Source organism: Mus musculus, chromosome 8 (assembly GCF_000001635.26).
Source record: "Mus musculus strain C57BL/6J chromosome 8, GRCm38.p6 C57BL/6J".
Taxonomy (NCBI): Eukaryota; Metazoa; Chordata; class Mammalia; order Rodentia; family Muridae; genus Mus; species Mus musculus.
Genome location: NC_000074.6, coordinates 84,623,899 through 84,649,422, shown reverse-complemented (window position 1 = coordinate 84,649,422; position 25,524 = coordinate 84,623,899). Strand labels below are relative to the sequence as shown.

Genomic DNA, 25,524 nt, shown 5'->3' with positions numbered 1-25,524 from the left:
TGCCTCCCAAATGCTGGAATTAAAGGCGTGAGCCACCACTGCCCCGCAAAACTTTTCAGATAAGAAATTCAAATGTCCTTCCTACTGCCTGCTGATCCACATGTAGAACCTTCTCCAGCACCATGTCTGCCTGCACGCTGCCATGCTTCCTGCCATGCTGGTAATGAACTGAACCTCTGAATTATCATGTAACTTCAAGGTATCTAGCTCACTCAAGCCAGACTCAACAAAGATGTGCCCTGACCCCAGGCACGTCTACATGATAAGACTCTGAAGTACTCCGATCAGAACACAGGATGAACATAGGAGAGTGACAAAGAGTAAAATGGTACACAGAATGTAAACCAAAACAGAGGAGATGCTCGGAAATCCATGGCCATTATACGGAGAAGCCAGAAGAATCTTTCATGGGTATCACCTAGACCCAAAACAGTAGTCGGTCAGACCTGCTCAGAACCAGAAACACAGCACTCAAAATCAGTATAGAACTAAGAGCTCCTCAGCCTTCCTGAGGTTCTTTGAAGGTCATTGGCCTTATACCTATCATCAGCCCAAGAAGATGAGCCCCTCCAAGCCCCATCCTACAGATGATGTAACTGAGGTTCACTGAAGAGATGGGTAGGGCAACTGCAAGTCAAACCTCACGCCTTCTCAGTCATCTCATGAAATGGCTCACCGTGGTCACATCCAGGGGGTTTTCAGAATCACAGTCTAAAGTCTTTCTTGGGTTTATTCAGCCATGAAGGAAAATGAAATTACAACATTTGCACAAAAAAAAAAAAAAAAAGAAAGAAAGAAAGAAAGAAAGAAAGAAAGAAAGAAAGAAAGAAAGAAAGAAAGAAAGAAAGAAAAGGATGGGGGGCTGGTGAGATGGCTCAGTGGGTAAGAGCACCCGACTGCTCTTCCGGAGGTCCAGAGTTCAAATCCCAGCAACCACATGGTGGCTCACAACCACCCATAATGAGATCTGATGCCCTCTTCTGGTGCGTCTGAAGACAGCTACAGTGTACTTACATATAATAAATAAATAAATAAACAAACAAATAAATAGATAAAAAGAAAAGGATGGAAATAAAGATGATCGTTTAGGAGAAATAATTGCCAGACTCAGAAAGACAAATTTTGTGTGTGTTTTCTCCCATGTGTGATGTAGACTGAGATGGGGAGAGGAAGGAGGGAAGAGAGAACTATAGAGACAGAGAAGAATAGAAGATAAACTATTAGAGACAAGGAATGGGGTGGGGAACGGAGAAAGAGAAGATAATGAGGGTGAGTATAAGTGTATCACAAATATGTATATGAAACTGTCATAATGAAACCCATACTTTGCATAATTAATATATGCTAATAAAAATTAATTATGATAAATAAATAAAAAATTCAAATGCTTTTCTTTTCACCTTGTAAAACCTTTATGCAAATATTTAAATCTCTACACTAGCAAAACTTTTGTTTACTTTTGTTAAGTGACTGAAAAGCTCCCTCCTCTTAGATTTCCTTAATTTCTTTGGCTCATCATTTAAAGTTGGCCAATCATGAGAGACCGTGAGGTTGAGCTTCAGCCAATGGAAAAACGACGCCATGCCATTCACTGTAAGCAAGGATGCAAAATAAACCGTGATAATTGGCTGCTCCATGACTAGGGTATGTTTTTACTTTTTTACTATAGATAAGAGCGAGAGAAGAGCCAGCGGCATCTGGAAGAAGCCAGATCAGAGAGAAAAAGAAGCAGATTGGGCATGGCCAGAATAGAGAAGCCGGGCCTGGAAATCATGCGGGTTATAGAGAGGAGGAGTAAAAAGCAGGGCGGGAAGCTGAACTGGAGCAGCACGGCGTGGGGGAGGGGCTAGGGTAGAGGAGTGAGTGTGGAGGGCAGGGATGCTAATATGGGCTTTGAGAGGCATAACCAGTGCATTCCAATAGGGACTGGCGCCGTCTGGAGGCTAGGAACGTGTCCCCAGGGAGCCAGAGGTGAGATTACGTGGCGACAGAAAGCCTTTAAGAGCTTCATGAAGAGTGAGTGCTCAAAGTGTCCACAGTCCAACGTGACCTGAGACAAGATTATCACTTTAGACCTACCCTTTTAGGGTGCTTGGGGTTTTCCTCCAGACATAAGTCAACAACGGCATTTGAATAAAAACCAAGTACACTTGCTGTCCCGGGTGCCTGCCATTCGTGTTTGTGAGTAGTGTGCCCTTTGGAATAGAAGCACGCACGGGTTTGTTTTGTCCGGTGCATGGAGTGATGGTCTCTTTCTGACAGACCCAGAAAATAGAGCCCATCTCCCCTAAATGTCAACAAGAAAGCCTAGAATAATGTAAGGGATTCAGTTTGCTTTAAAGATTAATTTATTATTATATATGCGGGTTTTTGCCTGCACATATGTGGACTGTGTGCCTGCAGTACTCTCGGAGGCCAAAAGAGGGATGTGAAATTAGAGTTACAGCCGGTTGGTTGCTACACTGTGGGTCCTGGAACTGAACCCAGGTCTTCTGCAGAGACAACAAGGGCCCTTTGTTTTTTTCGTATTAAATAATTTATTTGTATTTTATGTGGCACTGGTATTTTGCTTGCATGTATGCTTGTGTGAACGTGTCAGATCCTTTGAAACTAGAGTTACATGCAGTTATGAGTAGGTATTGAGAATTGAACCCAGGTCCTGTGGAAGGGCAGCCAGCATTCTTGACCTCAGAGACATGTCTCCAGCCCCTAAACAAGTGCTCTTACCCACCAAACGATCTCTCTATCCCTTGTTTTGTTTTTGTTTTTGACATGGCATTCTCTCTACATAGGCCTGGCTGTCCTGAACTCACGCTGTAGACCAACCTGGATACAAATCACTGCCTGCCTCTTCTCCCGTGTGCTGGGATTAAAGGCATGCGGTTTTAAATCTGGTCGCTGGTTTGTTTTGAGACAAGGTCTGGTCATGTAGGTTGGCTTGTTCTCTATTCTAAGTGATCCCCTTGCTTCTGAATTCCTAGTGCTAGAATTACCCTATTAGGTGAGATACCCTGCCTGACTTTGTTTTAGCTGGGGGAGTCAGGTTTTCATGCAGGCAAGATGGCCTTCAAATTACCATGAATGCAAGAAGACTTTGAGTTCCAGATCCCTCTGTTTCTACTTTCCAAATTATGGGATTATATATTTGCACACAGTTACCTCTGCCTTGTGCTTGTGATGTGTGCTGACTTTTGTGGGTAATTCCCTTGTGAATCCAGCACCAGGACAGGAGGATGCACTCTGAAGGCCAGCCTGGGCCATAGTATAAAATCTTGACACTGGGTGGTTGCGGCACACACATTTAATCCCAGAACCTGGAGACAGAGGCAGGTGGATCTTCTTCCCCTACTACGGCAACCAAAAATGTCTCCAGAGGTTGGGGTAGAGTGGCGGGCAGTGTTTTACCCACCCACCATGTGATGACAACAAAGCCATAGTGTTTTCCAAGCATCGTGGGAAGAGATTGCCAAGACAGATTTATTTATTGAATGAAAATGGGGCCCTGGCCATTCCCAGGGATGATGGAGAAGGGTGTTATTGTAGATATGAGAGAGAGAACAGCCCAGAGGCATCTAGAAGGGTCCAGACTGGGCCAGGGGTGGAGAGAGCATGAGAGGGAAGAAGAGCTAACAGAGAAGAAAAAGAAAGAGAGAGGAGAGAGAGCAAACTGACCAAGAGAGGAGCGGAGGACCAAGAGGCCAAGAAAGCATATGGCTGAAATGACTGGTTTCTATAAGAGAAGACCTGGGGGAAAGGAAGCCCAGAGCCTGGGCTGGAGAGGTTTAGGGCACTGAGTGAGCCTTGTTCCCAGTTTCTTTGCTGCCTGACACATCATCATCATCATTATTATTTTAGAGACAGGATCTCATCTATCTAGGCCAGGCCTAGGTTGGCCTCAGGCTTGTTAGAAAGTCAAAGGTGGGGTCACTGGGGTACCGACCTGTATCCTGTTCATTATTAGATGCTGAGAACTGAAGCCCAGGCTTTGGAAAAGCAGACCACGGCACCACCGCATTCTCAGCCCGATTTGCTTTTCTGCTCTTATCTTCTCCCTCTTTGACCCGGCTCCTTCCCAAGTCTTTTTCCTTTCCAGGCGCCCCACGCCTAGCGCTTTTCTCTTCCTGAGCCAATGGTCTAGCTATTTTGGCCAGGCCAGCCATGACCTGGGGACCCTCCCGCACAGTCTCTGCTGTAGCTGAGTTGTCTGGGTGGGCACCAGTCTTTCAGTGGGGTCCTCACGCTAGCCCACTTGGGTCCTCACACTGGCCCCCCTCTGCAGCTGCGCAGTAGTGATCACCACAGGGCACCAGTGTGCCCAGTCTCCATTCCTGTTGCTCGAGTCCCGCAGCACCCAGGACCTCAACCATGGGCTGAGCTCCACCTCAGGTTGGCCAGACTTTGGAATGCATTATTTTGTTTGCACACTCTTGTCTTATGAGGACTACATAAAATCCATAATTTTGTATTTATTATTGAGACACTTTGTGAAGGAGGTTAGCCTCGTCTCTGCCTTTCTAGTGCTGAGATTACAGACTGTGTCAATTTACCTCCCCACACCTTTTTAAAACATTAATTATATTAATTATTTAATGTGTATGTGTGTTTTGTCTGCATGTATGTCTCTGCACCTGTGGGGAGTCTGGTGCCCAAGAAGGCCAGAAGAGGGCATCAGACTCCTCCCCACCTCCCAGCTCCCCCCCGCCCCCCCCTCCGAAAAAAACCAAACAAACCTGGATTTTATAGGCATCTGTGAGCCACCATGTAAGTGCTAGAAACTGAACCCAGATTCTCTGCATGAGCTATTAACTACCGAGCCATCTATCCAGTCCCCATGTGTCTTCTTTATAACCATATATTTTTTTAAAGATTTATTTATTTATTATATGTAAGTACACTGTAGCTGTCTTCAGACACTCCAGAAGAGGGCATCAGATCTCTCGTTAGGATGGTTGTGAGCCACCATGTGGTTGCTGGGATTTGAACTCCAGACCTTTGGAAGAGCAGTCGGGTGCTCTTACCCACTGAGCCATCTCACCAGCCCCTATAACCATATTTTAAAAACCTGTTTATTGTGTGTATGTGTATGGGCACATCTGGAGGCCAGAGGACAGGGGTCAGTTTCACTGTTTACCATGAGTTCCTGGGGTTTGAACTCAGGTCACCAGGCTCGGTGGCAAATTTTGTCTTTATATCTCATCCACCCCATTTCTTCTACCTTTGAAACAGCTTCACTAAGTGACCTTGGCTTTGAGTCTGAGACTCTTCCAACTCTTACTCTTGCATGTAGTCCAGGACAGAGTGTGCTTACCCAATGTGTTGGTGGGCATCCCTGAGTAACTTCGCAGGGATTATCCTCCTTTCTAAACTTCCCACGGGCTAGGATTACAGGCATGCATCATTATAGTTAGACCCCCAGTAAGGTTTTATTGTTTGTTTGTATTTAATTTTGTTTTCTGAGATGTGGCTCTGGCTGTCCTGGAACTTGCTTTGGAGACCAGGCTGGCCTCCAAATAAAAGAGATCTGCCCGCCTCTGCCTCTTGAGTACTGAGATTAAAGGTGTAACGTATCGTCAGTCGTGCCCAGGTCTGCTTTTTTTTTTTTTTTTTTTTTTTTTTTGACAGGTTCTCATGTAGTCCAGGCTGGCCTCAAACTTGCTGTGTAGCCAAGAATGACCTTGAATTCTTCCTTCTTCTTCCTTCTCAAGTATTGAGATGACAAGAATGTGCCCCTACACCTACCTTTAGTGAACTTTTTGTTATGCTTTAAATCATACCTCACAGCTGTCTGCTGGTGTCTGTAACCTTGGCTGTTTAGGAAGTGGCAAGGAGATTGACAGCTGAAGGCCCATGGGGAGGGGTGCTACGGGGAGGGGTGCGATACTTGTTTAACATGGAGGCTCTTGATTCAGTTCTCACTGCTAAACCCAAGCCCAAACAATAAAACTTCATCTCATAAAATTGGCTAATTTTAGGAGTGGACAAGATGGAGTAGAGTAGAGACCCTTGCCACTAAGACTGACAGCCTGAGCTGAATCCATTGGACATCCTCGGGAGGAGAAAACTGACTCCCATGAGGTGTCCTTTGACTTTCACATACCTGTTCTAGCATGGGAACATCAACACACACATCTGTAAATAAACACATGTGAAAGGATGTGAACATTTTAATCATTGTTAGGACGGTTCAATGACATTAAGCACATTCTTGTGCAACAGGTGTCCTGTCCTCATTAAATGTCAACTTTCCTGTTTGTCCTCTTCATGCCTCCAGGAACCCCAGGTGTCTGTCTGTCCGTGTGCTGGCTCTCCTGAGCCGTCCATGGAGCCTATTGGCATTGGGCTGGAACAGAGGATAGCAGAAAATCTCAGACACGGGGGCAAAGGAAGAGATCTGGGAGGCAGGAATAGACTCTGGCTCTGGATGTGGGGATATCTCAGGCTTCCAGTTAGGGGATGCACTGTGACTATGCAGTCTAGGAGGAAGGAGGGAGAATCTCAGGCAGGTGTATTTCCGGGCCAAAGTACAGCTGTGTGATGTGGGACAGGTGGATAAGAGCAGGAGCCTGGGTGACCCAGTGTCATACACACCTCCACTCTGTAGACATCCAGGTCCTGGGGAGGCCAAACTGTAGCTGGCAGCCAAAACATGGTGTTGCTGGCCTGGTGTCTTTAAAGAGAGGTACCTCTGGACCGCCTCAACTGCAGACATGCACATGCAGTTTGGAGGGCCCAGTGTGACAAGGCAGTTCCGTCTGCCAGCTTCATCCTGCCGTTTCAGGGTTGGCCCTCTGTCTGCTTGGGAGGTCCAAGGCGTCTGTAGCAACTGCAAGCATGTTCGGGCTATGGTTCAGAGCAGGCAGGAAGGCTTTGCTCGGCGAGAGGAGTGCAGCCACACCGAGGCTCCTTTCCGAGTTCTCATTTACAGAACTGAGCAGCTGCCTGTCTCCCAGGAAGGATGAAAAGGTAACGAGGACGTGGTGTAGTGGCCGCTGGCTTCTTTCTTTGCTTCTGAGGGAGGGCAGCTTTCAGCACAGCCCTGCAGCTATGGACCACATTTAATGCACTCTGATTGTTGTCTTTTCAAGACAAGGGCTTCTCTGAGTAGCCCTGGCTGTCCTGGAACTCACTCTCTAGACTAGGCTGGCCTCAAACTCTTGAATTTCTAAATTTAAAGGATCTCCCTACTCCAGCCTTTGAGTAGCTAAGATCATGAACATGTTGCATCAGCCCAGGTTCTTGACCTACATTTACTTACTATTTTTTTAAAAAAAAATTTATTTTGTATGCAGTGTTCTGCCTGCAGGCCAGAAGAGGGCATTAGATCCCATTACAGATGTGTGTGAACCAACATGTGGCTGCTGGGAATTGAACTCAGGACCTCTGGAAGAGCAGCCAGTGCTCTTAACCTCTGAGCCATCTCTCCAGCTCCTTACTTACTTATTTTTTAAAAAATGTATTGTGTATGTGTGTGTGCTTGTATTTCTGTGTATCACAAGCATACAGTGCCTTCACAGGCCAGAAGAGGGGACTGGACTTGGAGAAGGCTGTGAACTACTGTGTGGGTGCTGGGAATGGAACCCGTATCCTCTGCAAGAGCAGCCAGAGCTCTATCTGTTGAGCCATATCAACAGCCCTCCCACACTAGCTGCCTGCTTTCATTAAAAAAAAAAAAAAAAAAAAAAAAAAAAAAAAAAAAAGCTTTATCAGAACACAGAGGTCCCATACTTTGTACATCATAAAAAAGAAAAAACACACTGTGTCTCATTCTATTATTTCCATTTTACTGAATAGAAATAGGGGCACAGGTTAAATCACAAACTAAAGGTTACAAAGCCAGTGACATTTGGAAAATATGATGTCACGGCTGGGTGGTAATGACAACCCCTCAGTCTAATGACAGTTTGACCCCCAGCACTGGGGAGGCAGAGGCAGAGGCAGTCTCTGAATTGGAAGTCAGCCTGGTCTACATTGTGAGTTCCAGTACAGCCAAGGCTACATAGGCTCTTTTTCACAAACCACAAGAGGTGGCTAACAATAAAAGAAGACAGGTAGTTATCAACCTGTGTGGCCTTCACACAATTCTTTTTTTATTATTATTTTTTTTATTTATTGATTATATGTAAGTACACTGTAGCTGTCTTCAGACACTCCAGAAGAGGGCGTCAGATCTTGTTACTGATGGTTGTGAGCCACCATGTGGTTGCTGGGATTTGAACTCCGGACCTTTGGAAGAACAGTCGGGTGCTCTTACCCACTGAGCCATCTCACCAGCCCCTTTCACACAATTCATATGCATGCACCCCTATAGATACGCACATGCACATATACCATACACACTCCAGGCATATACAACCAGAGGTTGTCCTATCAGGCCAGAGAACTGATCTTTAACTTGAAAGGGGCACCTGGCCTTTCCTCTCACCTAATCTTACTTTGGTTTTATAGATACAGACCATATTCACAGAGTATTTTCCAAACAGGCAAAGTGGGAGGTAAAGACCTGGGAGACTGAGGGGCTGGGCTCTTAGAACCTGCACTGGGTGTGGCTAACTTGTTGGTTGCAGCAGGTATGTAGACAATTATGCTGGACGAGGTAGGGTGAGGGGGCCATCCCTGTGTAAGAGTCCTGGTGAAGACGGAGGACAGCACTGGGGACTGGGAGTGGGGGCGGGGGGGGGGGAGAGGCTGGAGAGGTGGCTCAGAAATTAAGAACATAGTCTGCCCTTTCAAAGGACCTGGACTCAGTTTCCAGTAGCCAGGTTAGAGGGCTCAGGGATCTGACACCCTCTTCTGGCTTCAGAAGGCACTTTCACATATGCCAAAAGCCACATAGACATAAACAATAAATCTCTAAAAAACAATCATGACAGCACTCATGCTTTGACGAGACCCCGTCACCCTTTCACACTGTTCAGATGTTTGACCCCCCCCCCCACCCTCCGAATTTCTCCAGGGCTGAGGTGAATTGAACTGAAGAGCCCTGCCCTGTGAAAGTATCCTTTCAAGGAGCCACAGGTGCCCTGCACTGTGAACACAGGGCCGTGGGCTCTGTTTCAGAGCGATGCCCCAGCGCTGTTCCTCTGGGAGCTAACAAACTGCCTTCCCTCTGTTTCCCAAGAGTAACTTGCAAGGCATCTTGGTCAAGGGACAAAGACCACTCTAGTTCAGAAGTCCGTGGATTCAAGTTTTTTCGTTTTTATTATTTTTTTGTTCTTTTTAATGTCATGCAATATTTCACAGTCCCAAGCCCACGTTTTTCAAACAAGATAGGAAAAAAAGGAAAAAAAATTTTTAAAAAGATAAAGGAAAAAAAGAAGCAAGGGAATCAGTGATGGTGGTAATTTTTTCTTTTTTCTTTTGTTATTTCAAGCAGGACCAAATATCAGAAAAAAAACTTTTCTCAATTTTTTTTTGTCCTTTTAAAAACTGTTAGTGTTGTTTTCTTGTAGTTGATCTCTGCAGGCAGTAATAAGTTTGGCGTGGCCCGCAAGCACTCCCGTGGGTCTGAGAAGTGTGTGGGGCGTGCAGCCGTCCTTCCGGCTTGCAGCCACCTCGGTTTCATTCACCGGGAAAACGAAAGATTCAATCGAGATGATAAAACTCATCAATAGAAGCTATTTTTGTTTTTCTCCCGGGTTTTCTTTTTTAAAAACGTTATTGTTTATCATTTGCAGTGCGCCCGCACTTTACGGGCGCTGCGGGGGGCGGGGCGGCTTAGCACCAGTCGTCCTCGCTCTCGCTGTACGCGTCGTGCGCGCCCCTGCGGGCTGTGCGCGGCCGCGGCGCGCCGTGCCCCGCGTAGTAACCATTGGGCAGCCTGCGGCCGTGGCGCGGTGACGCGCAGCCCGCGGCGCGCGGAGTCCTGGGCGACCGCGGCGCGGGATCGTGCGCGCCCCCTGGCGGCTCGCGCGGGCTGTCGGGCTCGGTGTAGTCGGCACCGCGCGGCCGCGGGCCCTCAGGCGCATGCGCAGGCCAGCGCGGCGCACGGCGGCAACCCCGCGGCGAGCCGCCAGGGGGCGCTGCGGGACCCGCCATCCTGCGCGCCGCAGGCCTGCGCGGAGCGGGCGAGTAGGACACAAGCGGCCGCGGGGTGCAGGGGGTCTGGGGGAGCTGGCGGCGGCCGCGCCGCGGCGTGCTGGTGCCGGACGTAGAGGGGGCTGGGCTTCCACTGACGGAACTACTGCCCTACACGAAAATCGAAACAAAGGAAATCAAAAGCAAAGATACCACGGACCAACCAGGAGCACACGGGGACACACAGACGGAAGGGCGGGCGGGCGGGCGGCGGGACGGAGAGGCGGGGAGGGGGGACGGGCAAACCAACACAACAGTGAGGAGAGAAACGAGAAACGAGCTTCGTAAGTTTCCGAAGTCACTCACAGGCGTCCGCAGGACACGAGTCGCAGGGAAGCCGGGCCAAGGGGAAAAGCAAGAGTGGCGGGCTACCCGCGCCCCGCCCCGGGCGCCTCCCAGGCCCGCCCCCACCCATCCCACCCACTGCGGCCCCACTCTCCCCCCCCCACCCCCTTCTGGTCAGTCTGGGCCTGCCACACGCACCTGTCTGTGTGTCGTGTGCTCCCGACCTTCGCTGGGCGAGCGGGACCAGCGCTGCTCCCGGGCCCGCGCCCGGCCGGTGTCCGGCCGCTCCTGTGCGTAGCGATCCCGGTCGGGGGCCGGGGGATGATGATGATGGTGGTGGTGGTGGTGGTGTGGCCGATGCTTCCGGTCCTTGGGTCGGCCCCGGTCCTGGTCCCGATCTTTGGAGGGCAGGTCACCCGATTGGGTGGTCATGCTCAGATCTGTCCCCAAACCTGAGTGGGGAGTGGAGACGATGGTGAGGGAGGAAGAAGGGGCCACAGAGAGAAGGGGGAAGTTTGGAGAGGTAGGGCCTGGAGTGTCCCCAGGCAGCAGCCCCTGGTTTCCTTCCTAGTCACACCTCCACCTCTTTATTTTTACATTTCTTTTCAGCTAGAGCACCCCCCACCCCATCCCTCGTGGCATCATCTGAAAGTGTGACCTTCCACCTCATGGGTTCCAGGAATCAAACTCAAGTCGTCGGGCTTGGCAGCAAATGCCTTTACAGGCTAAGCTATCTTGCTTGGTCCATCCCTTTTCTTAGTGTTGAATACGACCAACTTAAGACTTTGTACGTTAGTTAACCTTGGGAACTGCTCGCCTTACTTTTGCTTTAATTGCAGAAAGGGGGTTGCAGTCATGGCTCAGGGGTTAAGAGGGTGTGCTACACTTGCAGAGGACCTAAATTCAATTTCCTGCACACATGTCTGGCAGCTCAACTGCTCTAGGCCCAGGAGATCCAACACCCTCTTCTGGCTCTGGGGCCACCTGCATTCATCATGCACTCGAACTAGCACACGAATTAAAAAAAATTAAAACACAGCTGGCCATGGTGCCACACACCTTAAATCCCAGCACTAGGGAAGCAAAGGCAGGCAGATCCTCTGAGTTTGAGGCCAGCCTGGTCTACAGAGTGAGTTCCAGGACAGCCAGGGCTACACAGAAAAACCCTGTCTGGGGGTGGGGGGTGGGGGTGGGGGACAACCAACAAAAATCCCTAACCAAATCAACAGCCGAGGCTTGCCTTTAATTCTAGCATTCCAGAGCTAAAGGCAGGAGAACCTCTGTGAGTTCCAGGCCAAGGAGCACTTAGTGAGATCTTGTCTCAAACTAAGTAAGTCTTTTGTTTACTTATTTTTGGTGTGTATGATGTGGGTACATGAGTGTGGGTGCAAATGTCACAAGGTGCATATGGGGTTTGGGACTATCGGGTGTTGACACGTATCTTTTACCTTGTTTGAGACAGGGTCTCTTGTTACCTGCTTTATCTGCCATGCTACCTGGTCCCAGGGCTACTGGGGACTCTCCTGTCCCCATCTCCCATCTCGCCTGGGCTGGGATCACAGATGTGCATTACTCCACCGTCTGTGGCTCTTACAAACTCAGGTCCTCTGCTTAGGTGGTGCTTGCCCTACCTTTTGAGCCTTTCCAGGCTCTACCTTATTTTGTTCAAAGACAGCTCCTCACACTAGCCTGGAAGTCACTGAGGGGCTTAGGCTAGTTAGCCTGTGAGCTAGGTCAGGGACCCACCTGTTTCTGCTTTCTCAGATATGCACTGCCATAGCTGGCTTTGTCCATGGAGCTGGTGATCCTAAGTCAGGCCCCAGAGACATCACCCACTTGCACCCAACCTGCTTGCTTCCCTCCCTTCTTCCCTTCCTCTCTTCCTGGTTTTTCTTTTAATTTTTATGTATTTATGAGTGGTCTGTATGTATCTGTGTGTATGTATGGTGCATTCCAGAGAGGGCATTGAATCCCATTACTGATGGTTGTGAGCTCCCATGTGGTTGCTGAGACTTGAACTCAGGACCTGTGGGAGAATATCCAGTGCTCTTAACTTGATGAGCCATCTCTCCAGCCCCCCCTTTTTTTCAAGACAGGGTTTCTCTGTGTAGCTCCAGCTTTCCTGGAACTTGCTCCATAGACTGGGCTGCCCTTGAACTCAGAGATCCCCCTAACTCTGCCTCCTGAGTGCGTGCGTCACCATGCCCAGCTCCTTTCTTTTTGAATCTGGGTCTTACTATGTATCCTGGTTGGCCTCCAACTCCAGGTCCTAACCCTCTCTCTCCCAGCTTCTCCCTTTTTTGGCATCCCCCTCCCCCTCCTTCTATTTCTTTATGGATCTGTTCTGGGTCCTGTGGTAGCCTACCTGTGTCCACATCAGTGTATCGGCCCAGAGAGCGCTCAGAGGTGCGGTGGCCACGGTCCCGGCGACGTTGGTGGTACCGTTGGTTCTCCTCAGGCGGTACCCGCTCTAGTGAGTAGTCATCCAGTCGCCGGGCTTTGGGTCCCAGCACAGAGGCTGAGCGCTTCATGGGGCTGGTATCAGAGATGGTCTGGGGGAGGGGCACAGGCGTGGGCAGAGTTAATGGCCAGCATTTTCATGGCCTGCTCCTTCCAGCCCTGCAGCCCACCTGGCTGACTGGTGACAGAATCAGAGTGTGTGAGCATCCAGGGATTATGTCCAGAGGTGCAGTGGTGGGTTTGAGTGTCTGGCTTGCTGGCTGCAGGGGTGGAGCCCTACGGATACTTGAGTCCAGTGACAGGAATGTTGTGGCTTCTTAGGGTATGTGCTGGACTTTGGCCAGAAGGCCCTGGCTAACCCCTCGCCCTGCTCTCCAGGAGGCCCTGGTGTTCAGGCTGGCTGACTGACAAGAAGCATACTCAGTTTGCAGAGTGCAGACCTGGGAGCCCTGCTTCTCCTTGGCCCAACTCTCTTGCCCCTCACGCCCATCCCCACCTCTGGTCCCTATCCCTCAGGCCCAGCTTGGCCTGCCCTAGCAGTGGAGGTGCTGGAGACCATTCTGAGTCTGCATTTACTGTCCCAGAATCCTTGCTCTTGCTCTGCCATGGACAGTCTTCAGGTCTCTCTGTAGCAGGCAGAAGAAGGAAGACAGGGCCAACTGGACCAGGCCTGCTCCAACTCTGATGTGCAGGACCCAGCCCAAGGCAGGAGCTAAGGGACCTGAGGCAGTAGGCCAGTGGTCACTGGTTGAACTGGAGGAACAGACCCGCAAGAAATGGGCAGGGTGGGCAGGTCGGCCTCTTGGAGGCTCTGAAGACGATGTGGGGTGCCGTGTGGCCCCTTGCACACACAGGACACAACACACAAGGAAGGGGCTCCTCCAACACACAAGGTGGGGCTAGGGTGGGATCTGGAACGAAAGGGTAGGGTGGAGGGTAGTGGGAGATGGTGGGAGCTGTCACAGACAGGGCAGGGAGGGAGAGGGGCTGGAGCCGAGCTGGCCGGGCGCGGTACATACACTGAGGTCATTTCCACGTGGCCGGCCCCTTCTCCTCTGTCCCAGCCCCACAGGATGGCGCACACAGAAAAAACAGAAAGAAGGAAATAAATATAAAAGGCAGAAAGGATGGTGAGTGGGTGGTCCATGCAGGAGGTGGAGGGTAGAGAGGTTAAAACTCGGTGTCAGTGGTGTCGGATGAGGGGGTGCTCCAGGACCCCGCTGGCTGTCCCCCACAACAGGCACAGAAGAGACAGGAGACAGACAGATGGCAGAGACACGAGACTGACAGATGGGACAGCAAGGCCACAGGCTCCTGGCCCATTTCATGCGATGCACTGCGGCCCAGCACCCCTCCCCCGCCTCGCCCCAGCTTCAGCTCAAAGCTTCCAGGTGGCCTTCAGCCCAGCTTGGCTCATCTCTGTTTTGGGACCAGCAGGCCAGGCCTGACAGAAGGGATGGGGCAGCTACATGCACCCCAAGGTCACAACAGCCAGAGGCCAGGCCCTTGGGCCATGATGACCCAGCCAGACACAGCGAATCTGCTACATAATGCAGGGCAAGCTGCCCCAGCCAGACATGCCTGCCCCCTCCCGCTGCCCCCCTCCTCCTGCCCTTTCTTCTTGTCCTCAGTAGCAGCCTGGGCTTTATCCCCATTCCCGATTGCATTGCGATTGCGCAGTAGCCAGGCATGCTTGTTTCTCTGTCCCCATGGGGATCTTGCCTTCCCTATAAGGGGCTGGAGTAGCTAAGAGAAGCAGCCACACTGAGACACACATACCATGTACACACCCAACCCCCCAACCCTCCCAGACATGTGACAGCCATCCCAGGAACACCCAGACTCTGCTTTGTGATTCTTCAGACATGCTCTATTCCTGAAGGCAGCAGGCCATGTGCGTGCACACGGACATGCCTGTTAACACTGGGAACACACGGATGCATGTGCATGTATGTATGTATTGCATGTAAGTGGTATGTGTGTGAAGTGCACCAGGTCCGCCCATGCTAAGCAGGGGGATACCATGAGCTCCACTCTCCAGCTGTGGAGTTAGGATTCTAGTTTTCTTTTTTTTTTTTAATTAGTTTATTATTTGTGTACATGTGTGTGAGTTTGTGCACCTGTGTGTAGGTGCTTGAGAAGGCGAGGAGAGGGCACTGGGTCCCTGGAGCTCTGGTTACAGGAGGCTGTGAACCGGCATGTGCTGGAATTCAGTCAGGTCTTCTGCAAGAGCAGCGCATGCTCTTACCCAGTGAGCCACTTCTCTAGCTACTAGTCAGGATTCTTTAGTTTTGTTTTGAGTCAGGATCTCACACAGTGAGAGGCTGGCCTCGAACTAGCTATAGAGCAGTGTCTGACTGTGAACTCCCAATCTTCCTGTTTCCACTTTCCAAGTGGCAGGATTATAGATGTAAGTCGTGTTGCTTGTTTGAGAGGTGATCCAGGTCTATAGCCTAAGCTGCCCTGGAATTCCTCTTTCCTCAGCCTCCTGGGTGTGTGAGACGCCTCATGCTGCTGAAGCAGGCATTCCCAAAGGCATCTCTCACCAGAGCTGGACCCACCCCTTCCGAGCCCACTCCGCCCCTTTGTGCTCTCAAATAGGGCAGACAGAAGCCATTTGGCACTGACTACCATGTGCCTCAAGGTGCTCCATCTCTCTCTGGCTTTTGTCAGAGAGCGGTTAGGAGGACCAGGCTCTGAAGGAGTCAGGAAAGGGTGGTCTCCACCCTAACCCACCCACGAAGCTACAGATGGTCCCACCCAGGCTGGGGTCCCCAAGGGAGAGGTATAAGATCCTCAGTAACTTGTGTGGGGCAGCCCAGAATCCTGCAAGCTCTCACCTGGTTCTCTGCTGGGAGGCGGGGCATGGAGGCGGCCCTGGTCTGGCCTTCCATGGGGAGGTAGTGTTCGCTGTCTGAGTAGCCATCAGTACCCATTTCTCGCATCTCCACAGACTGTCAGGCAGAGGGTGGGGTAGGGTGAGTCTGGAGCCTCTGTATGGGAGAACCCTTTCTGCCTGAACCACCCAGCCTGCGGTAGGGGGAAGCAGCACCTGGGAGTTGGGCTGGCTGTTAGGCATGTCGATGGGTGGCCCTCGCTCTGGGCTCCAGGTGCCAGTCTTCTGGAACATCTCTTGGGCCCGCTGGGTCACCCAGGACGGGCTCTCCTTCATGCCGCCTTCGTGAGCCATCCTGCACAGAGGCCAGAGGCCAGAAAGGGTGTGCATCCTCTGGGCTTTGGAACCTGGGGCCTGTCACCTGTCCACAATTGTTCATCTGGATACTCACAGGCCTCCTCCTGGGTCCAGCTGAGTGGAGGGAAGGGCATTCTGGCTGGGTCCTCCCTCCTGTGTTGGTGATGGAGGCTCCATGCGCTGGAACATGAGTGGTGTCCGGTTCTAGGAAGATAAGAAAGCAGTGTGCACGGAGGGCTGGACAGAGCGATCACCCACTGGAAGCTGAGGCCGAGCCTGTGTGCTGGGAGCTGAGCCCAGGACCTTGTTTTAGGAACGTATGCTACCACACCCTCAACCTCACAAGTCCTTCTTCCCTCACTTACACACAGGTGGGTCTGCTCTGTCTGCTAATTTACTCAGTTTTTGTTTGTTCTTTTGAGGACTCTCCATGTAGTCCTGGCTGCTCTGGAACTCCCTGTGTAGAACAGGCTGTCCTGGAACTCACAGAGGTCTGCCTGCCTCTGCTTCCTGAGTGCCCAAATTAAAAAAAAAAAATTTGTAGCTTTTACTTTAAATTTATTTATTTTCTGTGCCACACATGTTTTGTGTACACGTGACGGAGAATGGAACTCAGGTTTCATTCAAAGATAAGAAACTTTACCCACTGAACTATTTCTTGAGACCCTATCCAGCTTTTGACATTGGAACACAATGTTGTCATCTACAAAGTTCATGCTGGAGACCCAGGCAATCAAGATATATATGTATGTGTGTGTATAGTCATTCTCATATATACATATACATATATGCATATATTTATATATACATATATTTATATATATATAAATCTTACAGCCAAATTTATTCAGAACTAAACCATTTATCACCTATCCTTTACCAATATTCAGCTTCCACATCCCACACCTTTAATCAGTACAGAAACCTCTCTGTGCCATTTTCCCATGCACAGCCAGCCACCAGAGGGTGTCCAGTAGACTATCCTTCCTATACATAAGACCCCTCTTCTGCTCCCAGGTCATTTGGAATAAAAGTTGGAGTTCCGCCCCACCTGCAGTCTCCAGGGTCAGGGTTTAGCCCTGTACATTCCCTGCTCTTATCTCCTCCCACTTTTCTATTTACTGTGTTCTGGTTTTTTTTTTTTTTTTTTTTTCTTTCTTGGTTTTTCGAGACAGGGTTTCTCTGTATAGCCCTGGCTGTCCTGGAACTCACTTTGTAGACCAGGCTGGCCTCGAACTCAGAAATCCGCCTGCCTCTGCCTCCCAAGTACTGGGATTAAAGGCGTGCACCACCACTGCTAGGCATTAATGTGTTCTGTGACCTTGACCTCTTCAGGACTTCCTAAACTCATCACTGAGGTCCAGCCTCAGGGCCTTTGTAAGGCTGTTCTCTCTGCCTGGAATGCTGTTGTGTAACAGATTCTTTTCAGATTGAAATATTCCTTCCTGCAGGGAAATTCTTTAAGGCACAAGGTAAACAACTCTAAGTAGCTGAAGGAAGTCCCTGAAACTGAGCAGATTCACCTAGCCCCTCCTTGCCCGAGTAAGCAGTAAAGACTGCTGAGAGTCTCACTCAGAGGAATCAAGCTGCTCTGAAGATCCTGTGTTAAGACAGCTGCTAGAAAAACAGAGTCTAGCAGAACTGCCTCAGTTTAGACCAACTGAGTCACTTGGGAAGGACCCTCTCCAACCTACTGAGCTGCATACAGGCTGTGCAATATGCTCCGGTTTACCAGCTTTTGTGAACTGTCACCTATGCTGGGGTTAGTTTTGGTGATGCACTGTCTTTGAGTCATTTCTGCTTCTTAAGTAATCCAAATAAAACTCATGGTTCACCACGTTGGACTTTGGTGGTATCTGTACTTTGTTCTAAGGTGGAAAACCTATCATATCAGGGGTGAGTATCATGTCTTTTCAGGATAAGTTTTGTCACACAAGAAATGTTTTCCCCTGGATATTAACTCCTCCATTTCTTTTTTTCTTTCCTTTCCTTTTTTTTTTTTTTCGGTTTTTTGAGACAGGGTTTCTCTGTGTAGCCCTGGCTGTCCTGGAACTCATTTTGTAGACCAGGCTGGCCTCAAACTCAGAAATCCACCTGCCTCTGCCTCCCGAATGCTGGGATTAAAGGTGGGCACCACCATTGCCCAGCAAACTCCTCCATTTCTTTCTTTCCATCTGGTTGAGCTTGAACTCACTAGGGATCTGCTTGCCTCTGCCCTCCCTCCCCAGTGTTGGGATCAAAGGCAATGTGCCACCATGCTTGATCTTTTCTTTTTTAAAATGTTTTATTATGTGTATGAGTCTTCTGCCTGCATGTACGTATATGTGCCTGATGCCTGAGGACCCCAGAAACTGGGGTCACAGACAGCTGTAGGTCACTATGTGGGTGCTGGGAACTGAACAGGGATCCTCTGTAAGAGCATTTATCTGGTGCTCTTAACTGCTGAGGTAGCTCTCCTCCTCCTTCTCCTCCTCCTCCTTCCTCCCCCCCCCCCCGCCCCCTCTCTCCCCTCCAGATTCTTACTATACTATACTTGGTTTGGCCTAGAGCTCCCTATGTGGTCTGTAGAACAGGCTGACCTCAAACTCATAGAGATCTGTCTTTCTTGGCCTTCTAAGTTAAAGGTGTGCACCATGATACCTGGTCTCCAGTTCACTTTACAAAAGTATTTATCTTTTTTTTTTTTTTTTTTTTTTTTTTGGGTTCTTCGAGACAGGGTTTCTTTGTGTAGCCCTGGCTATCCTGGAACTCACTCTGTAGACCAGGCTGGCCTCGAACTCAGAAATCTGCCTGCCTCTGCCTCCTGAGTGCTGGGATTAAAGGTGCAGGCCACCACCACCCGGCAAAAGTATTTATCTTACTATTTTATGTGTATGTGTGTAGTAGGCCTGTGTGGTGTATGTGTGTGCCACACATGATCAGGTGACCACAGAGGCCAGAAGGGGGACTCAGATCCCCTGGAACTGGAGTTACAGGCAGTCGTGAGGCACTAGGTGCAGGTGCAGGTGCAGGGAACTGAACCCAGGCACTTGTTCGAACTGCTGAGTCATGTCTCCAGTCCCTTCCCCTTTCACCTCAGCTCTTTGTTCAGTTCTCACCTCCTCAGGGAGGGTGACCTTGACCGTCCATATCACACTATACATCCTGGCTCTATTGCTCTCTATAGTTGGCTCTGCTTTCTCCATAGCGGCACAATTTGCCACTGTGAAACTGTCTTAGTCATCTGAGGCTGTTAGCATCTCCCCAGCTGGGATGTAAGCCACTTCAGGGCAGGCACCCAGGCCAGGGTCTGAACCAGTGATTGCCCCAGGCAGATGAAACAGTGACTGCCACAGGCAGATGCCCAGCACCTGTTGGTGACTGAACATTAGGAGGTATGTGTTTCTGCAATGGCCCAGCCTCACCACACTTCTTATTCCAACTGGTTCCCACAAAGACAGACCGACCCCAGACCCCATTCCGGGCACCCCCAGCAATGGGAGTACCTGCTCCTCTCGCATGGCCTGCAGTTTCTTGGCCTTGCTCTGCCGGTAATACTCCATGATCATCATGGCTGCGTAGATCTTACCCACTGTCAGGTCCGTGGCTGTGGAAGACAGGGAAGCTCTCACCTAGCTTTGCCTCCTCCCCGAGGCTCCGCCTCCCCCCCCCCAGCTCCCCGAGGCTCTGCCTGCCTGCCCCTCCCTGGGTTTGTTCTTACACTTGTGAGGTGTGACCAGCAGATCCAGGGTCTTCTGAGACAGGTTGGGCCAAATGGCCATCATCTCCTTGCGAAGCTCTGCATCCATCTGCTGCTTGTCAGCTCCACCTGCAACGTGGAGAGAGATGGGGGTGAGCGCCTTACAGAGGTGACCTGGGGGTGGTGCCACTGTGGGGCCACTGCCAGGCCCCACAGGCCTGGTTAGAGACATTACAAGGGCCAGGATCCATTTCCAACTGCATTCCTAGGGTTGGCCCCACTGCCTCAGTTTCCCCATCAGTGAAAAACATCAGGATGACAGTCACAGCATTTGCCCCACCTGGCTGTTTGCTAATCCAGGCAGTGTATATGTGCCCTGCTTTGGGACAGCACCTCCAGGCCATTCCTGCAACAGTGTTGTGGCTTTGTTCTCTTGACTCAGGGTGGAGGTCAAATCCATGAATGGGTTGCAACGCATCAGAGTTTTGAGAGGGGGTTACTTTGGGTGCTGGGGATAGAACCCAGGACCCTGCATATACTATATACTAGGCAAGAGCTACACCACTGAACCACACCAATAATGTCTAAAATGGCACCCTTGTTCCATGTTTGAGGCAGCTGATAGTTGGAACCAGGAAATGTATCAGTCAGGTTGTAGTATACTCCATCATTGTAACAAATGGCCCTATTGTAGGTAGTTTTTTTTTTAAAGAAAAAAATATGTATGTATACACACACACACTATATATATATATATATATATATATATATATATATATATATATATATATATATAGTGTGCGTGTGTGTGTGTGTGTGTGTGTATGAATGTGCATGTTTACTTGTGTGCCTTCATGTGGAGGTCAGAGGTGAGATTTGGCTGTCATTCCATCTACCTTGTTTGTTGAAAGAGGATTTCTCACTGGCCTTAAATTCACGAACTAGGCTAGGGTGGCTGGAAACTGGGCCTCAGAGATTTATTCGTCTCTAACTATTCAATGCCACGTGCAGATCTAGTGGGCTGAAAGAAGGACCCCTCAATGTACGGCAAGCACCTTACCGACTGAGCTGTCTGTCAGCCCCTGGTCTTTTTTCCCTTTTGTAAACTTTTAAAATAACATTTATTTGTGTGCTTGTGCATGTGTGTGTGCATGTGTGTGGACATGTGGAAGGCAGAGGTCACTTGAGGAGTGAGTTTTCTCTTTCCACCACATGGACATGGGATCCAGGTGTCGGATTCAAGTTAACAGCTTTGCCTGGCCTCCTGCAGGTGCCCCAGCCACTGATTTAAAATTTTTATCTTCTTATTTATTTATTTATTCATTCATTTGGTGTGCTGGGACCTGAATTCAGGACTAATGCATGCTAGAAAAGTCCTCCACTGCTGAGCCACACACCAGCTGTTATTGGAATAGACAGAGCTGGGCACGTTGGCACACACCTATAAACTCAGCACCAGGAGATGGAAGCAGGAGGGTCAGAAGTTCTAGGCCAGCCTCCACTACACAAAAACTGTAAAAACAAAACTTACTGTTGTTAACCTCTTGTTTACAGCACTAGGGAGGCTGGGGCAGGGAGATTGAATGTTCAGGCCTGAGGCTAAGGAGATGGCTTAGTTGGCAGGAGAATGTGCTGTGCGTGCAAGAGGGCCATGGAGAGAGCTGTGCATGGCTGGATATCAGCACTGGAGGGCAGAGGTCCTGAGATGTGGCTGGATGCCCCTGCTGCCCAGGCCCCTTTGGTGAGTGCATGTGGTCTTACATGCTTGGACTTCCCAAATCACAGTTCAAACATGAGCAAGAGGGCAAGCAACAGGGCAGGATACCTGACATCTTTTCTCTGGTCTTGGCACATTCACTCATGGGTGAGTATACCTGGATGTTCATGTTTATATACAGCACATACATAACACATACACACACACACACACACACACACACACACACACACACACACACACACACAGAGAGAGAGAGAGAGAAGGAGGGAGGAGAGGGAGAGGGCGTGGGAAATGAATGAATTACAGAATTACAAATGAGTTCAAAGTTGGCCTTAGTGAGAGCCTGTCTCAAAAGGAAGGGCTGGGGATGCAGCTCAGTAGGTAAAGTGTTTGATTTACATACACAGATCCCTGGCTTCCTTCTCCAGCACCCAAAATAAATAAATACAAACTAAAAATCAGATACTTGCCTAGCATGTACGGCCTTGGGTTCTAATGCCAGTATCAGAAAAAGGAAGGGGGATATTTTTTTTAATTAGCTATTTTCCTCATTTACATTTCCAATGCAATCCCAAAAGTCCCCCATACCCTCCCCCCAACTCCCCTACCCACCCACTCCCACTTCTTGGCCCTGGCGTTCCCCTGTACTGAGGCATATAAAGTTTGCACGACCTATGGGCCTCTCTTTCCACTGACGGTCGACTAGGCCATCTTCTGATACATATGCAGCTAGAGACACGAGCTCCGGGGGTACTGGTTACTTCATATTGTTGTATTTAAAGTAGTGTTGAGAGGCAGGGGCATGAGTAGGTCTAACTGTGATAGCATCTCTGTGATTAGATCCTCGTAGCTTTAAAAAGAAAGAAGGGACCAGCAGGCTCCCTCTGCCCCCATATGCACTCTGTGCTGTCATGAGTGGATGGGTGTGCCTCATGGTCTGGGACTTTGTTAAATCATATCCAGTTTGGGGTATGTCACTAACAATGGAACTCAGACAAGAAATTCAGTGACAGAGGCTGCCAGCCATCTCCACCCTAGTTCCCCTGCCATGAAATGTGACCTTTGTTATAGCAGGTCTCTAGTCCTTCATCCTAGCCATGGGAGTCACTGGGGCTCAGGTTGGAATGACAGGATCATGATGTGGTCCTTCAAGACTGAAACGTGAGCACAGGGACCTGCCACTTGATTCATAACAGTATGGGGACGCACCATGTTCCTTTCACTTTGTCACCCAAAGGTTGGGGACAGGAGGGCCAGTGAGCCTTTTCCAAGCTTATCTTCTCTTTAGGGTTTTGAGGCAGGGTGTCACTAAACAGCCAGGCTGGCCTGGAACTCACTATCCTTTGGTCTCAGCATTTCCAGTTCTGGTCTCACCACTGCGTGCCCTGGCACCTAGCTTCCTCAGGCCTGTCTTTAAGGGGCTCTGATCAACACAGCCCCAATTCACAAATAGGAGGCAGACAACAGGGAAATGACCCATTTTGGTTTGAGCCATGGAAACCTTGGGACTGTTACAGTGACAGCCTTCTTCATCATGACTGCACCTGTGTGGTCCCTTGCCTCCACCTCCATCCACCTATGGAGCAGGACTGAGTTCCAGACACTGCAGGCTTGATGGTGTGGCTCAGTGGTGTATCTCTTCTTTAGTGTCCTGGTTAACTTTGTCAATTTGATACAGTCTAGCTAGAATCCCATGAAGAGTGAGTCTCAGCTGAGGGATTACCAATGATGACTGGCCTGGGGCATGTCTGTGGGGATTTATTTTAACTGTCAACTATGAAAAAGGTCTCAAACCACTGAGGGCAGATGGATCCCCTGGGCAGGTGGTCCGAGACTACAAGGAAGCTAGCTAAGGACTGGGCGGCAAGCTGGCTCAGTGGTCAAGTACTCTTGGTGCTCTTGCAGAGGACCTGGTTTCAACTCCTGCACCCACACGGCAGCTCACAACTATCTGTAATTCCAGGCCTAGGGGAGCTGGCATCCTCTTCTGACCTCTATATGCAGATGGTCCACATACATGCAAACAAAAGACACATATATATATACAATTAATAAAAAAGAGAGAAAGTTGGGCTGGTGAGATGGCTCAGCGGTTAAGAGCGCCGACTGCTCTTCCAAAGGTCCTGAGTTCAAATCCCAACAACCACATGGTGGCTCACAACCATCCGTAATGAAATCTGATGCCCTCTTCTGGAGTGTCTGAAGACAGCTACAGTGTACTTACATATAATAAACAAACAAAAAAAAAAAGAGAGAGAAAGCTAGTTAAGGTCTGGGGGGAAGGCTCCATGGTCACAAAGACAGACACACTACTTTTGCCAAAGACCCAAGTTCTGTTCTCAAGACTACAACTATCCGTAACTCAAGCTCCAGGAACACAAGGGACTTGCCCCCTCTTCCAGCATCTGCAGGCATCAAGCACACACATGATGCATAGACATACACCCATACAAAACAGCCATATATATATCAAATAAACAAATAAAAATTGTCGGGAATGGTGGTTCACACCTTCAGTGCCAGTGCTTTCGAGGCAGAGGCAGGTGAATCTCTAAGTCTGAGGCCAGCCTGATCTACCCAGGAGGGGCAGGTGGCACATGCCTGATGACCAGAGCTGGTTTGCTCTTTTTCACTATATGGCTTGGGGAGGCTGGACTCTGATCATCAGACCTGGTGACAGCCCCTTTGCCCACTGATCCATCTCCTCACTTTCTGGGACAGGGTCTCTCAATGAGCCCAGAGCTCATCGATTTGTCTAGACTGGCTGTAGTGTGAGCCCTAAGGATCCACTTGTCTCTTTTCCAGAGCTGTGTTTACAGATGTGCACAGACAGTTTCTATACAGGTGCTGAGGATTTGAACTCCAGTCCTTAGGCTTGGCCCACAGTCACTTTACTGACTAAGTTGTTCTCCAGCTCCTGGTGCCTTCTCTCTTCCTCCCCCTATGATGGTTCAGTCATGCTGACCTCTGTGTAGTTCCTTAGATACACATGACCCTGCCTCAGGCCCCTTGAACAAGCTGTTATCTCTGCAATGACTGCTCTTCCTTTAAAGATGTGTGGCTGCCTCTCACATCTCAAGAGGCATACCTAGGGACCTACCATCTCTTTACATTTTATTTTATTTTTTTTTGGTTTCGTGAGACAGGATTTCTCTGTGTAGCCCTGGCTGTGCTGGAACTCACTCTGTGGACCAGGCTGGCCTCGAACTCACAAAGATCCTTCCTTTGCCTCCGAAGTGAAGTGCTGGGATTAAAGGCATGCACCTGGCTTTATTTTTATGTTTTAAAGAAGATCTTGCTATGTAGCCCTGGCTGGCCTGAAATTCAGAGATCCACCTGCCTTAACCTCCCAAACGAGGACACCAGAGGCCTGGGCCACTGCTCCTTCCTCACTTTTCTTTTTAAAGAACGGTTTTATTTATTTATATTTTGTGTAGATTATTTGTTTGTCTGCTTGTATGCATGTGCACCATGTAAATTTCTGGTGCTCATGGAAGCCAGAAGATGGTGTGAGATCCTCTGGAACTGGAGTTACAAGTTTGACCCAAACCTGGGTCTTCCACAAGAGCAGCAAGTGCTCTTAACTGCTGAGCCATTGCTCTTGGCACTCTAACGTTGTTTTTGTTTGTTTGTTTTTGTGTTTTGACAGGGTTATCATGGAGCCACAGATGGCCTAGGATTCACAGGCCCACATCTCCCAGACTGCCCTTCTCATCTTCAGTGCCATTGTGGCAGAACCAAGCAATGCTCATGTGCAGACAGGGCTGGGAACAGATTCTCCCCTGGAGTCTTCAGAAAAGAGCCTGCATGGTTGACCTTGACTTTGGCCTTGTGGGACACTAAACATAGGTCCATGTAACCTGCCTGTGCTGAAAAAAAAAATTTCTTTCAAGACAGAATTTTTCTGTGTAGCTTTGGCTGGAACTCACTCTACAGACTAGGCTGGCCTTGAACTCATAGAGATCTGCCAGCTTCTGCCTCCCAAGAGCTGGAATTAAAGGTGTGTGCTACTAATGCTCAGCCTAAAATTTTTTTAAAAATATGTTTTATTTAATATAGGCTGAACCTCAATCAAATTGATTACATTTATTTATTGTGTGAGTGTGTGTGTGT

General features: G+C 49.4%; 1 protein-coding gene and 2 long non-coding RNA genes across 37 annotated transcripts in view; 1 reads left to right on the top strand and 2 right to left on the bottom strand.

Annotated features, from left to right (window-relative positions):
• Positions 1 to 6,149: 6,149 nt before the first annotated feature.
• On the bottom strand, positions 6,150 to 7,630 carry Gm39211. The gene is made up of 2 exons (XR_879014.3): positions 6,589 to 7,630; positions 6,150 to 6,340 (listed from the first exon to the last, which is right to left on the bottom strand). It is a non-coding gene; the product is annotated as a predicted gene, 39211 (long non-coding RNA).
• A 1,541-nt stretch (positions 7,631 to 9,171) lies between these two features.
• Cacna1a (calcium channel, voltage-dependent, P/Q type, alpha 1A subunit) overlaps positions 9,172 to 25,524 on the bottom strand; it is a 301,621-nt gene continuing 285,268 nt past the window's right edge. For 8 of the 30 annotated variants that reach the window (XM_006530602.3, XM_006530587.4, XM_006530592.4 and 5 more), the window contains 9 exons: positions 19,713 to 19,820; positions 19,498 to 19,598; positions 16,107 to 16,216; positions 15,872 to 16,010; positions 15,660 to 15,773; positions 13,839 to 13,874; positions 12,725 to 12,911; positions 10,558 to 10,811; positions 9,172 to 10,185 (listed from right to left, as the gene is read on the bottom strand). In XM_006530602.3, coding sequence (XP_006530665.1) covers positions 9,715 to 10,185; positions 10,558 to 10,811; positions 12,725 to 12,911; positions 13,839 to 13,874; positions 15,660 to 15,773; positions 15,872 to 16,010; positions 16,107 to 16,216; positions 19,498 to 19,598; positions 19,713 to 19,820 — 1,520 coding nt within the window. In that variant the 3' untranslated portion in view covers positions 9,172 to 9,714. Of the gene's footprint in view, positions 10,186 to 10,557; positions 10,812 to 12,724; positions 13,903 to 15,659; positions 15,774 to 15,871; positions 16,011 to 16,106; positions 16,217 to 19,497; positions 19,599 to 19,712; positions 19,821 to 25,524 lie in introns of those variants that run through there. The other 22 variants (XM_006530588.4, XM_006530593.4, XM_006530596.4 and 19 more) reach the window with 15 other exon arrangements.
• Gm39212 lies at positions 10,306 to 25,334 on the top strand. Of its 6 annotated transcripts, none has more exons than XR_879013.3 (3): positions 10,306 to 10,358; positions 11,612 to 11,689; positions 16,221 to 17,854. It is a non-coding gene; the product is annotated as a predicted gene, 39212 (long non-coding RNA). The 6 variants fall into 6 exon arrangements; XR_003947425.1 differs by adding an exon at positions 10,969 to 11,146 and having other exon boundaries at positions 10,307 to 10,358; positions 11,612 to 17,854; XR_003947427.1 differs by lacking the exon at positions 10,306 to 10,358 and adding exons at positions 10,811 to 11,146; positions 25,061 to 25,334 and having other exon boundaries at positions 11,612 to 16,383.